The sequence below is a fragment of the Urocampus carinirostris genome, chromosome 12 (assembly GCF_059441175.1).
Source record: "Urocampus carinirostris isolate Australia breed hairy pipefish chromosome 12, RoL_Ucar_1.0, whole genome shotgun sequence".
NCBI lineage: Eukaryota > Metazoa > Chordata > Actinopteri > Syngnathiformes > Syngnathidae > Urocampus > Urocampus carinirostris.
In genome coordinates this window covers 26,419,825-26,432,701 of record NC_142360.1, presented here as the reverse complement: position 1 = coordinate 26,432,701, position 12,877 = coordinate 26,419,825, and the positions used below count along the sequence as shown (strand labels likewise).

The window sequence follows — 12,877 nt, the reverse complement described above, 5'->3', positions numbered from 1 at the left end:
TATGGGACTACTTTTCATTGCACCATTGTTAGGAAGCACAATTCTTTTTGCTCACTTTCAGTCTTCGTAGTTTGTAGTCATCCTTGGACTTATTTTTAAACACTAAACATTAAGCATTAAATATTACAGCGACATCTAGTGGACGAATATAAAACACTGTCATTTTAAGCGCTCAGGTCTACAGTAACACTCACTAGCTCAGGAAATAGAGTCCTCATCTTGAGACAGAGATCGCAGGTTCGATTCTTGGCTTCTCGGAGTTAAATGTTGCAGTTCCTTTGGGGAAGAAACTAAACTCCTAATACCCCCGACAAGTACCTGGCATGGCCTATTGGTGGTTGAGTGTGTTTGAATGGGTAAGAGTGAAGTATATTGTAAAGCGCTTTAGGAGGTGTACAGTGACTTAATGCAGCTTCTAGAAGTGTTTACTTTTGCTGGATGAGGCTAAAGTTTATCAACTTTGCATTGGAAATCATTGCAGATAGGACGCTGAATCACATCCCATCCCATCCCATCATCTGCACCGCTAATGTTCACTAGGGTCGTGGGAGTGCTGGAGCCGACCCCAGCCGTCATCGAGCGGTGGGTAGGGGACACCCTGAATAGGTTGCCAGTCCATCCATCCATCCATTATCTTGCACTTATCCGGGGTCAGGTTGCGGGGGCAGCAGCCTTAAAAGGGAAGCCCAGACGTCCCTATCCCCAGCCACCTCCTCTAGCTCATCCGACGGGATCCCGAGGCGTTCCCAAGTCAGCCGAGAGACATAGTCTCTCCAGCGTGTCCTGGGTCGACCCCGGGGCCTCCTGCCGGTGAGACATGCCCGGAACACCTCCCGAAGGAGGCATCCAGGAGGCATCCTTATCAGATGCCCGAGCCACCTCAACTGGCTCCTTTCAATGCGGAGGAGCAGTTGCTCTACACAAAGTCCCTCCCAGACGACTGAGGTTCTCACCTTATCTCTAAGGGAAAACCCAGACACCCTACGGAGGAAACTCATTTCGGCCACTTGTATCCGGGATCGTGTTCTTTCGGTCATAACCCAAAGTTAATGACCATAGGTGAGGGTAGGAACGTAGATCGACCGGTAGATAGAGAGCTTCGCCTTTCGGCTCACCTCCCTCTTCACAACGACGGACCAGTACAGGGTACAGGTTGCCAGTATGGATTGAAATATGAAGTAAGTCATTACACGGCGTACTATGACAATATTCACATATTGGCTAACTACTGAGTGCGCTAAATTCCTAAAGTACTGATTGGCCAAGCAATGTCACATGATCATCTGCAGCAAGTGGTGGCCAAGTGGGGCTTGTCAACGCATATGCGTGTCTTGATCTCTGAGGCTCTACTGAACCCCCTAATACCTACTCACCAAACCCAAGGTTTCGATCATAATCAGGTTAAGAACCACTGCCTTAGAGGTTTAAAGCAAGACCTACGTGCCCCTTATACCTTGAATGCACGTTGGATTATTTTGTGAAAGAGCCCAAAACAGAAACACTTAACCCTGATTGTTCAACGATGACTAGCGCTTGTCCAGGTGAGGGAAAATTGGAACAGAATGGAACATTAACAAAATGAAGCAGACTGTCAGAAGAAAAGTTCACACGTCTCAATTGACCTTTCTCTGAGAATAAAGGTTAGAAAATTAAAGACCGAGCGCATAATGCGGTGTCGATTGGTGTGCAGATGAATTTGGTTGGGTCTTGGATCCTCGGTGCTGTAACCCACTCATGCCTCAAGATCTAGCCAACCTTATCAGCAGTAAATCTACATGAATTTGCATACAAATGAAGTTGAGCGCACCGCTGACCTACTTGGGTTTGGTCCGGATGGAACGCCACCCTGAAAGGTCTTTGTATTTTGCTGATTGTACAAAACTACAAACGTGCGAACATCTAGACATTTGATGAAAAACGACATTGTCCAAACCCTAACGGCGATATCAGTCTTTTTTTTTCCTTCCATAGTTTGTTTAAGTTATTTTGTTTCCGGTTGTATAAATGAATCAAATATTTCTGTCTTGGAAGTATTAAAGTTTGAGCTCACCTTGCAGATCTTGTAAAGTGAGTCCTGCCCATCTCCATCAGAGTCCTTAAAGTAGTCATGTGCCGGGAAAGTGCGGTGGATGTCTCGAGTGATAACGCCTTCTTGAGCAGAATCCTGAATTGTATATAAAGCACAGTGTCATAAAAAGCGCCACTAACTTATTCTACTCACTCAAAATTCTTAAAGGCGTTGTTGCTGTCATGCACTTTCTGGACAAATTTCCACATATTACCTATTGTTTTCTTTGATTGACTTTCACTATGTTTTGTGTGCGGTTACCCAACGCTAAATCTATTGCACCCTGGTCATCCTGGAAGGGGGGATTACCACTTGTGAGGCCCCTTCTTAAAGCTCCCTTTTTCCTCACGCTGAGGTTTTGAGTTTTTCCTTGCCCGCATGTTGGTTAAATATCAGGCGATGTTGTAATTGTAAATCCTGTGCAGTCCTTTGAGACATCTTGTGATGAAGGGCTATACAAATAAATGGGACTTAAATTTAATAAACACTAGGGATGTTTGAAAATATTTTTATCAGCGGGTTTTAACCATTCTGATTTCAGGACCCACAATCCAATCCTATTTACAAGCACATTGAATTAAAGAACTGTCCCGTATGAACCAGAGATAGGATAAATCCATATATTTCTAAACAACTTAAACTGATAATATTCCCTCAATTAGCTGCATTTTTACCTGAATCCAAAATGCTTCACGTCAGTAGCTTTAGCCATTTTTAATAGACTAAACATAGACAAACACTAAATGGTGGCTTAATGCTTTCATATGCAAGCACCTTGTTGAGCAAAACAGACTGAGATTTTTGTCCTCAAAACAAAAAAAAATGCATCTCTCATATATTATTTTCTGTCTTTGTGTTTGTCCAATTGCCCCTGAGTTATTTTCCCCCCTTTAGCATTATTTTCCCTAGGCAAAGGTCTATAACACACTGGATCCAGGTACGCAACCCGCCAGTGGACAAACACTAAATTACATAAAGTATTGTGTGATACTTATGTCAATGCAATTCAATATCACTAAGAAATATACATGATCATATTTTTCTAATATGAGTTGCAAGAAGAGATCTCAAAATTTAAAATGTCATACCTTTGAGTTAGTACATTTAAAACAATTTAAGTACACTCAGAAATAGCAGAGAATAGAGTCAAAACGTGGCAGCAGCACAAGTGAGGGAAGGAATGGGTCAGAGAGAGGAAAGAGTGTAATATAGAGGACAAAGAGAAGGATAGGAAATCGAAAAACGAGTAAAAGCAGGGAAAAAATCCCAATTTGGACTCATTTTAACTTTATGAATGCCTCCATAGCAGAGTGCATCGTCTATCACTGACAGAAGAACACGGATCAACCCCTCAAAGCATAGACACTCCGTGTTCCTGGATGCGAATATTTAGTAGGGATTAATGATATTTTCCTTTTTGTTTTACACTTTTTAATTCAATTTCCTGTGTGTTTTTAGAGGTTCTGTGATGTTTCAGTCTACATTGGTTGAAATTTGAATTGTAAAAAGCTGAAAAATCTTGTATTTAATATTTTTTCTAGCAGTAAAGAGTAAGTATTTTGTCATTTCTATTTTGTTGTATAGTGTGTTTCAGGGATTCTGTGTTGCTTGACTTTAAAGTTGTTTAGTATAATATGTTCAAAGTTTAAATCAGTTCAAATGAAGGCTAATACAATGTAGCAATATAATATGTTTGTTAATAATTAATTTCATGCACAGTCTTAAAATATTAATATTGGTAATATATCAGGTAAAGCAACAACAAAATCTTACGAGCCGTTTGGAAGATCAGAGCTCTTTATTGGGAGCCGAGGTGAATGAGATGGTTCTCTAAAAAATAGCCCGAATTACCATCAGTAATATGTTGCGCAATTCAATACCCTTTTCCCATATTTTATACAGTTTTTTTTTTTCCTTTCAAATTGTGTATGCGGTATAACAATTTTTATACGGGGAAAATATAAAAAAATATATATATTTCTTCTTTCCTACTTGGGCTCTAATCCGTCTTAGTCACTGGTAGCAGACGACAGCGTCATCGTAGATCAATAATATTGCAGTCATACACTAGCAAATTTTATCCTTGATCAAGCATTTATTGTTTAAGCGTATTGTTTACACAAATGATTTGTTATTCTATATACAGTGGAACCTCGGTTTTTGAACGCCTCTCAGTTCGAACAAATCGGTGTCCTACCAAAAATTTCGAGAAATTCTTGCTTCGCTGTTCGGTCAAAAAAATCGGAGTTCGAACGCCGGTAATGATTGAGTGCGTACGCTAGGGTGCGATGCTGAGCGGCGTACGGGTGTTTTAGCCCCTTATTATGCCTCAGAAGAAAGTCAGTGCAAGCAGCAAAGTTGTTCCAGGTGAAAAAGGAAAAGTAGTGCGTACAACTATTGCATCTAAGAAAGAAATAATAGCCAAATATGAAGAAGGTGTGCGAGCGCCTTCTGCTGACCACCACAAAGGTAAGAAATCCTATTAATAAGATTACAATAACGCGAACGTACGATTAGCCTGGGTTAGCTTTAAGTTCACGTTAAACGTTCAGGGTGTTGGAACGGAGCCCAACATTGAGGGTGTTGAAACGGAGCCCCCTTTCCAATGAACCGCTCACCACTAGTTGTGGGGACCCGGGTGCTAAATGACTTGTAAACGACCTGATTATTTTATTTTTACTCGTTCATGTTAGCGTAATCTTTCGTCCGGAAGATTACGAAAAAGCGGACGTACGATTAGCCTGGGTTAGCTTTATGTTTACGTTAAACATTCAAGGTAAACATTCAGGGTGTTGGAACGGATTAAAACGATTTACAGTATTTTTAATGGGAAAAATGATTTCAGTGATCGAACAAATCGGTTTTCGAACAGGGTTCTGGAACGGATTATGGTCGAGAACCGAGGTTCCACTGTAGTCTGTATTGCCGTGAGTAAATAGGTGCCACATTGTGTTTTTAAGGTTTATGATCGCTTAAAAAAGAGAATTGCAATTGTTAGTAAGGGAAGCAATTGTCCGAGGTTGACAGGTGTGCAATAACCTCATGTAAACCATTGAAGAAGAAACAGCATCCTGTCATAGCGGCAATCACAAAAGCAACAGTATTGACTTTTAATACTGTAATTTACCAGATCACCTATATTAGTATTACATCTAGTTAAATTTAAAACTAATATCAGGGATTCTGTTTGTTTATTCACTGATACGGTACCTCAAAATAGTCCAGCAACACTAGTTATTTTTTTGTCTAATTAGATGACAAGGTTTTTGTTTGTATTAAAGTCCTGTCTTGTTTACCAGGCTTTGTCGGGTGTGACTTGTTTGACGTGTCGTTGCGTTTCATAACTATTGTATTAATGATTCAATAGTTTAAGGACACGCATTTATAATAGATTTATCTTCTTGATTTTGCTCTAAAAATGCATCAGATGAACGCGTTTGAATTTAAAATGAACTAAATTTTCTTCCGAGGAGGCATGCCATCGAAACCTCCTAGACTGGCACAAGTGTTTTTCCCCTTTGCAAACACACTTCCCAAAAGTTTTTATACATTGCGCGATTTTATTAAGAAAAAGACTATGAGCATGCGCCTGATGGAGGGAATCAGTAAACCGTTTATACTGAATTGTGTCATTTTTCATTTGAGTGGAACAAAAAAAACTCAACCACACACACATCACACACCGGTGTACTCACAGAAAAACGTACACCCAATTTCTTTTTTTTAAGACCTAAAACCTCTCTGAAACAAAGGTGGGTAGTAACGGAGTACATTTACTCCGTTACATTTACCAGTTAGTTTTTGGAAATGTTGTACTTCTAGGAGTATTTTTAAATCCCTATACTTTTACTTAGGTAAATTTGTAAAGGAAAAACTGTACTTTTACTCCGCTACATTAGGCAACATTGAAGTCGTTACTACGTTACTTAATAAATCCCCTCCACGTATGTATGCGTCTGTTTGTCTCCGCTAAGGCACATTTATTATGATGGAGACCTCCGGCAGAATCTACCATTTTTAACCAATGAAACGTAGCAGCCTCGTCACGTGACCATATCAACTTCAGGGAGGTAAAACTTGTTGTTAGAGTTGATGGGCTAGCTTGTTGTTCTGCTTGAAGAGTCTGTTAAGATAAGTGTTGGGGCTTTAAATGTGCTACTTGTGCTTGATTTAATTAGTTAATTTATTTTATTTTGTTGTTTATTAAAGCACTTGAATTTATGTTGATTATTTTGATCTACTTTTAAATTAAATTTACTTTGTTTATTGGATGGACTTTGATAATATGATGATCTAATTGGTTGTTTAAATAAATCAATAAATACGACGTTGACACAGTTACTCAGTACTTGAGTAATTTTTTCACCTAGTACGTTTTTCCGTTTTCTTCAGTAAGTATATGGACGACTACTTTCACTTCTACTTGAGTAATATTAGTCTGAAGTAAAAGTACATTTACTTGAGTAAAATTTTGGGCTACTCTACCCACCACTGCTCTGAAAGCTGATACAAAACAAAAGGCCTTGATGTGTATCAAATAAAAAGGCAAAAATACCAGTTATGAAACAGAAATGTCATCTTCGTCGTTTTGTTCCCCCCCAAAAAAGATAAAGCACTGCAATGATTTTACTGAAAGGAGTTGTGGCTGGTCTTTTTGCCCTCCATAAACTTTATCTCTATCAAAAAGTCTTGTTGAAAGTTCAAGCTTTTTGCCGCAGGTTTTCTGCGTATTTTGCCTTGTCCATGTTTTATAGTCTCATGCGAAAATCACAAAGTGACTGGAGGATGCCAAATGAGGTCGGGCCTCTGTTGGAGCCGCGCCATCTGTTGCTGGATTCTGCTCTTCTAGTCACCGCAGATATTTATTTATCACTATGGCTCGTACTGTATGTCTGGAGTCATTGATATGCTTCATCGTTAATGTTAAACACCACCCTCGTGTTACCGCCTGGCAAGAAAACAAGTTGGCCGTGATGCTTGATAACATTGAAGGGACAGTGTGTATTATTTAGCCCCTCCTAGTGGTGAAAGAAATGTTCGTTCATTAAAAACCAATATTGATTTGATAATAAGCAAAGAAATACGCAGACTAACATTTAAAAAAACTTTTAAGTTCTCGTAGCCTGAGAAATTTACATTTACAGTATTTTACTTAACATAAGCTCACCTAGAGGTACTTTACATGTTTGTCAACCATCGTAATGGTTAAATAAATAGGACAATAAGAAAAAAAAGTGCTTTGAAGGGATGTAATGATGTATTTTTGACTGTGTAATACAAAAAATATCTACAGACGCTGACTGACCCACGAACGAGTTCCAGACGATCGTTCGTAAGCTGAATTTGTTCATAAGTTGCTTCAGAGCTATATTTTGTATAGAATGTATGTTTAAGGTTTATATAAGTATGTTTAAGGCTTGTACAAGTAACCTTTATTGTTTTGTACTAAAAATATAAGCATTTCATAAAATAATATGCTCTAAAAAAAATAAAGTGAGTTTAACTTATTTTTGGGAGATGCGCTTCAAGAGGTCCTCCTCCGTGGTAAAAAGTGGCCAAAAAAAGCGTTCCGACCATTTTCTCAACCGCATCAAGCTTTCTTATTCCACTTTCGTTTCAAAAGAAACAGCTCACCTTTTATTTAAACTTTACACCAAACATATTGAATGCATGCAGAGATAGTAAACAATAAAAATGTCAAAGTTCTTAGCACGCTGGAAATACAGTATAGAATGTTTGCACACAAACGAGGAAGAGGAAAACGCATTTCTTCTTCGGGGTAGATGCTGGGTGCGGCGGAAAGAGGCATTACAGTACTGTCCTGTACTCGGAAAAAGATGCACACAATGCAAAATCTAACTTACAGTAATATCCGGATATTTTTCGACATCCCGAATTTTTTTTTTGTATCTACCGTTTTGCGTAAGCCGAATGGTCATAAGTAGGGGAGCGTCTGTATTAACTTCCATGCCATTAGCTACCCTCTTCTGCTTGGCTAAACACCATCATCATCTCTTTTGCTTATTTATATAACCTCTAAAACGGAGTGGGATTCCCTCCTTTGTGCATTTTGAATTTATAACGGTAGATCAATTATAGGCTCAGAGTGGATACACCTAGCTTTACTGTTGTATGGTATGAGACACTGCCACATAAAAGAAATGAGCAGGAAAAAAAGACGAAGGTCAAGTCCTTGCGAATGTCGTCGCTGACAATGGCAATGATGTCTGACAAAGAAGCATTGGGAATTATGGAAAGGAGTAAGCAAATTGGTTTTACTCCATAGTAACACAGTCAGTTCATTGTGTATTTTATATTTTCTCTCAAATCAAAAATGTTCCACATGAGTAATCCTGCTTGAAAACAAAATATTTATGAGCTAAATCTACAAGTGTAGTCACTCCTAAGTTGATGCTAAAGTGCTGATGTTTTCAAAACAACCGCTGCTGCATCTATGTAATAAAGTCACAAACATTTAAAAAAACTGTTCCGCGACCTGCATTTTAAGATTGGTGACGATAATCCCAGAACGATTGGTTCGTAACGGAATTATATGCAAAGACCCAACTTAATGAGGACTTCTCAATATTGTGTTGAAATGATCCGGTCTTGTTTGGTCATTAATGAAGATAAGCAGGTTCGAGAGCGTTCTCCATTTTGGGCCCGGTGCTGTGGAATGCTCTTCCCCTGGGATTGGATCTGCAACCTCAGTGGAAATGTTTTAATCTAAACTTAAAACACACTTCTATTCTATAGCATATGAATTACCTATATTTTATGTTGAAAATATCTGTGCATTATTTGCCCTCATGTAGAGTTTTAGATCAGGGGATGGTGTCATAATAGTCTGTGGTTTGTAATAATCTGTGGTCTGTGCAGCTCTTTGAGACTCTTTGTGATTAAGGGTGTCACAAATAAACATGACTTGACTTGACAATTTGCAATAATACAAAATAAATCCATCTTTTAACATACATCTTTTCAGAAAAGGCTGGTTTCCTTAAAACACAGGATTTTTCTGAAACCAATCTATTTTCTAGTAAACATTAATAACAGAATAAGTTAGAAATCAACTTTTCCTATTTTGGTCGCGAGGTGAAAGTCCAATATTTTATTTGTCTCTGCGTTTTCAAAGCCCTAACACACACTTTCCTGATTAGTCAAAATGTTCAAAATCAGGTGGCATAGGTAAATTTGTTTTCTTGAAAAATGGCTGTCAATCTAAGAGTTAAACACATTATGTAGCCTTGTGTTTTAGTCAAATTTAGGTAAAATTGGGCAATAAAAAGACAAACTAGGCATAGTAAGTATAGTGAGAAATGCATTACGAAAAACATAATCAACAACAAACATACTTTCTGTAATCGCCATGCATATATCTCGAAGACTAATAAGAATCTGTCTGACATTGAAAGTCGTTAACACTTTGATTAAATAAACCACGCATGTCTCTACTAATTAAGAGCCTCATTACTCAAAAAACCCTCAAGGGAGTGCAAGTGAATTATTTTTTTTCCCCAGAAGTGTATTCGCTGTTTATAAAATCAACAAAGTAGCCCATTGTCCAATATGTTTCTTAACAAAAAAAAACAACTAAATCTGCCTTGGGGTGACAATAACCCTATCCAAGAAATATACATTTAACAACATGCTCATTATCAGTGTAGTCTGGTGTGCAGCAGTAAAATACTACAACCTAATGAGAGCTATTCCTAATATTTTGGTCATTGGATTTTAATACAGTTAGACTGAAACTAAGAAGCATGAACTCATTCAGTCTGTGCACTGTCCAAACATGAATTCCGTGCAGAATATGTAGATGAGTATGTCAACGTAAAAAATGCAAATGCTGAAGCCAGCAGCTCTTTAATCTCAGCAGGGTTGGGAGGCTGCAAAGTGTTCAGCAGGAACAGCAGCCTCATCAGCACCATCAATTTTTGGTCACAATAGCCCAATCACACCTGCACAATGAGAACTTTTTCTGCTAATGCGAAAACAAAAGGGGTGACAAAGACTAAGTAGTGGTACGCATAAATGTCAAGGCTCTGTGCATTTGTTTTTTCTTTCGTTCTGGAACGGAAACTTTAGACAAACCGAACAGGTTCCAATTCAATTGAAAGTCAATCCAAGGAATTCTAGGACAACATGATATTCTATTGGTCTCTTCTCGTCCAAACACGGCATTTTGTGTTTGTTGAATATGAGTTATAAGCAGTGTTGGGCACGTTAATTTTAAAAAAGTAAGAAGTTATAGTTACTACTTCTTCCAAAAAGTAACTGACCAACTAAATCTACAATAAAAGTAACTAATTACCAGGGAAAGTAACTATTTCCGTTACTTAAAAATAAGTAGTTTTATGTCAAAGAATTTCAAATTTTCTGAGCAGTATTTGAGTCAATGAAATAGAGAAGAACAGACAGGTAGTTGTGTTGTGAACAGGCTCAGAGACAGTTTCTTCCCCAGGGCCATCACCCTCCTAAACAAGAACAAAATAAATGTACATATCTTGCCAGTTGTATTGAAAAATGGGTTTGCTGCTAAATGTATTTGCGCTAATTTTCATTGCACTATTACTGTTACAATGCATTATTTTCCATTACACTATCATTATAAAAGGAAACTGGTCTTACAACTTAAGCCAGTTCACAAGCACTATGTTGTAAATATTTATTCTCATCTTTCTCTTCTCAGTCTTTATTACGTGTTTGTCTTGTTTATCCTGGAGTGCCATGTCTAATCTCTTTGCAAAAATGTTTTCCATCTTGTCATCAATGGCAATAAAAGGTTATTATATCATATATGAATACACTTATATATATATATATATATATATATAATATATATATATATATCTATATATATATATAAAGATATATAGATATAGATATATACACACATACAAACACATATACATTAAGCTGAATGAAATTGATCCAGGTAGTGGATTGGTTATTTACGTTAATGATGTTTTACGTGTATAAATCCTGCTAAATTGTGTGAAAACCACAAAAACACCTCCCTTCTCTTTCACCTATTAAAAGTAGTCCCAAACAGATTTGTTATCTTTTTAAAGGAACATGCTAGACACTGATGGCAACCGGCTTGCTAGGTTGCTGGTGTTCCTCAGATGACATCACTGCTCAGGATGACAAAGAGAATACACGCTGTCTTCAAAATGCATTAGCTCAGAAAATCATTGGAATATACCAAATATATATGGGTTTTATGCAGAAACTATGTACTATTTCCTCACGTTTTGCATATTTAAGAATTTGGGATTACCTTTATAGCCGACTACATCGGAAATAAATTTAAACATGCGGAGTTTCTTTTGGAAAGATTACTGGAGAAAAAGCTTAAAGCTGTCTGCAGAAACTGAGAGCTCGGCATCATCACAGTTATCACGATCATTCAAAAGAACTTCAGAGTGACATGTTCACTGCTGCCACAGGTGATTCAGTGGACAGGATACCCAAGTAGGTCTCGCAGGCAAAAGGCAGTTTGATTCCATTCTTGGGTTGGAGTTAAAGGGTCAAAACGTATATGCGGCTGTTATCACAGATGCAAAAGAAATATCTATAGAGCAGTACAAACAAAGCTGATTTAGCTAGTGACTATCTGCTTCACTTCTATTTGGCAAAACAAATTAAGCTGAAGAAGTTTGTCATATAACGATGATATGCTATTATTTTCGTTCAAGGGTTTAATACATACATCCAATGTGCAATAAAATATACATGAACCAAAAGGTCAGCGTTAAAATGGCAGCTTTCCTGAAAATACCAACCGTTGCCGCTCAAATGCCAACAAATCGGAGGAAGAAAAACAGACACTGAGAGCACAGATGAGCAGATATAGTCCAGTAATCCCCTGCCGTATCACGATTTCGCTACTTTGCAGCTTTATTGCACAGTGGGTGGATCCCCTAACCGCTAAGGTTGTAGGGGCACCATTTCCTGTGTACATACATTGCTGCCTCAGGACTAGGACAACTTGCTGTGGTTGACGGATTAATGAATTCTGTCATAAGATTTGGAAGGAGAACGTATGGCCATCAGTTCGTCCCCCAAACTCGAGCGCTCTTGGATCAAGCAGCAGGATAATGATCCAAAAAACACCAGCAAGTCCACCTTGGAATTGCTAGAAAACCCCCAAAATAAAAGTTCGGAAGTGGCCAAGTCAAAGACCGAATTTAAATCCAATTGAGATACTGTGGTATGACCTTGTGATGTGTCCTTGGGTTGTCTCTGTGTGATAGTTAATTGATGATTCAAAACCTTTGCGAGTGATAACCAATAAAATAAAAAAACACAAAAATCAGGAAGGGGGCAAATTCTTTTTCACGGCACTGTATGTACGCCAAATCTTTTACTTCGGGTTTCTCTGAAAGCCATCATGTAAACAAAACGCTCTGCATGGCCCAACAAAAGCACCAATAGGCAGAGGAAAATGCTGACAATCAACAATAAAGTTGGACTTTTCGACCCGCTAAACTACCTAGTGGCGCCATTGCACTTTTTCAAAAATGTTTGACACTGGAAAAATATATGGTTTCTGTAAAAGTGCAAACAGAACACGTTATCGTTTTCCTGTAAATATAGATATACAGTTGATTAAAAGGCTTTAGAAGGCTTTTAATTTTTTGCACCTCAGGACATATTGTTTTTTGGTCCAAAATAACTGTTTACAAATAAACAAGAATTGACTTGTTACAAATATTTTGTTGCTGACCGGAAAGTAAATACAGTTTTCATTAACATCCACACAATGGTGGCAAAGGATCATGTTAAGTAAAGTGGATCGTGACT

General features: G+C 38.0%; 1 protein-coding gene across 1 annotated transcript in view; it reads right to left on the bottom strand.

Moving 5' to 3' along the window:
* rabgap1l (RAB GTPase activating protein 1-like) overlaps positions 1-12,877 on the bottom strand; it is a 146,802-nt gene that overhangs the window by 55,934 nt on the left and 77,991 nt on the right. The window contains exon 14 of the mRNA XM_088349383.1: positions 2,051-2,164. Coding sequence (XP_088205509.1) covers positions 2,051-2,164 — 114 coding nt within the window. The remainder of the gene's footprint in view (positions 1-2,050; positions 2,165-12,877) is intronic.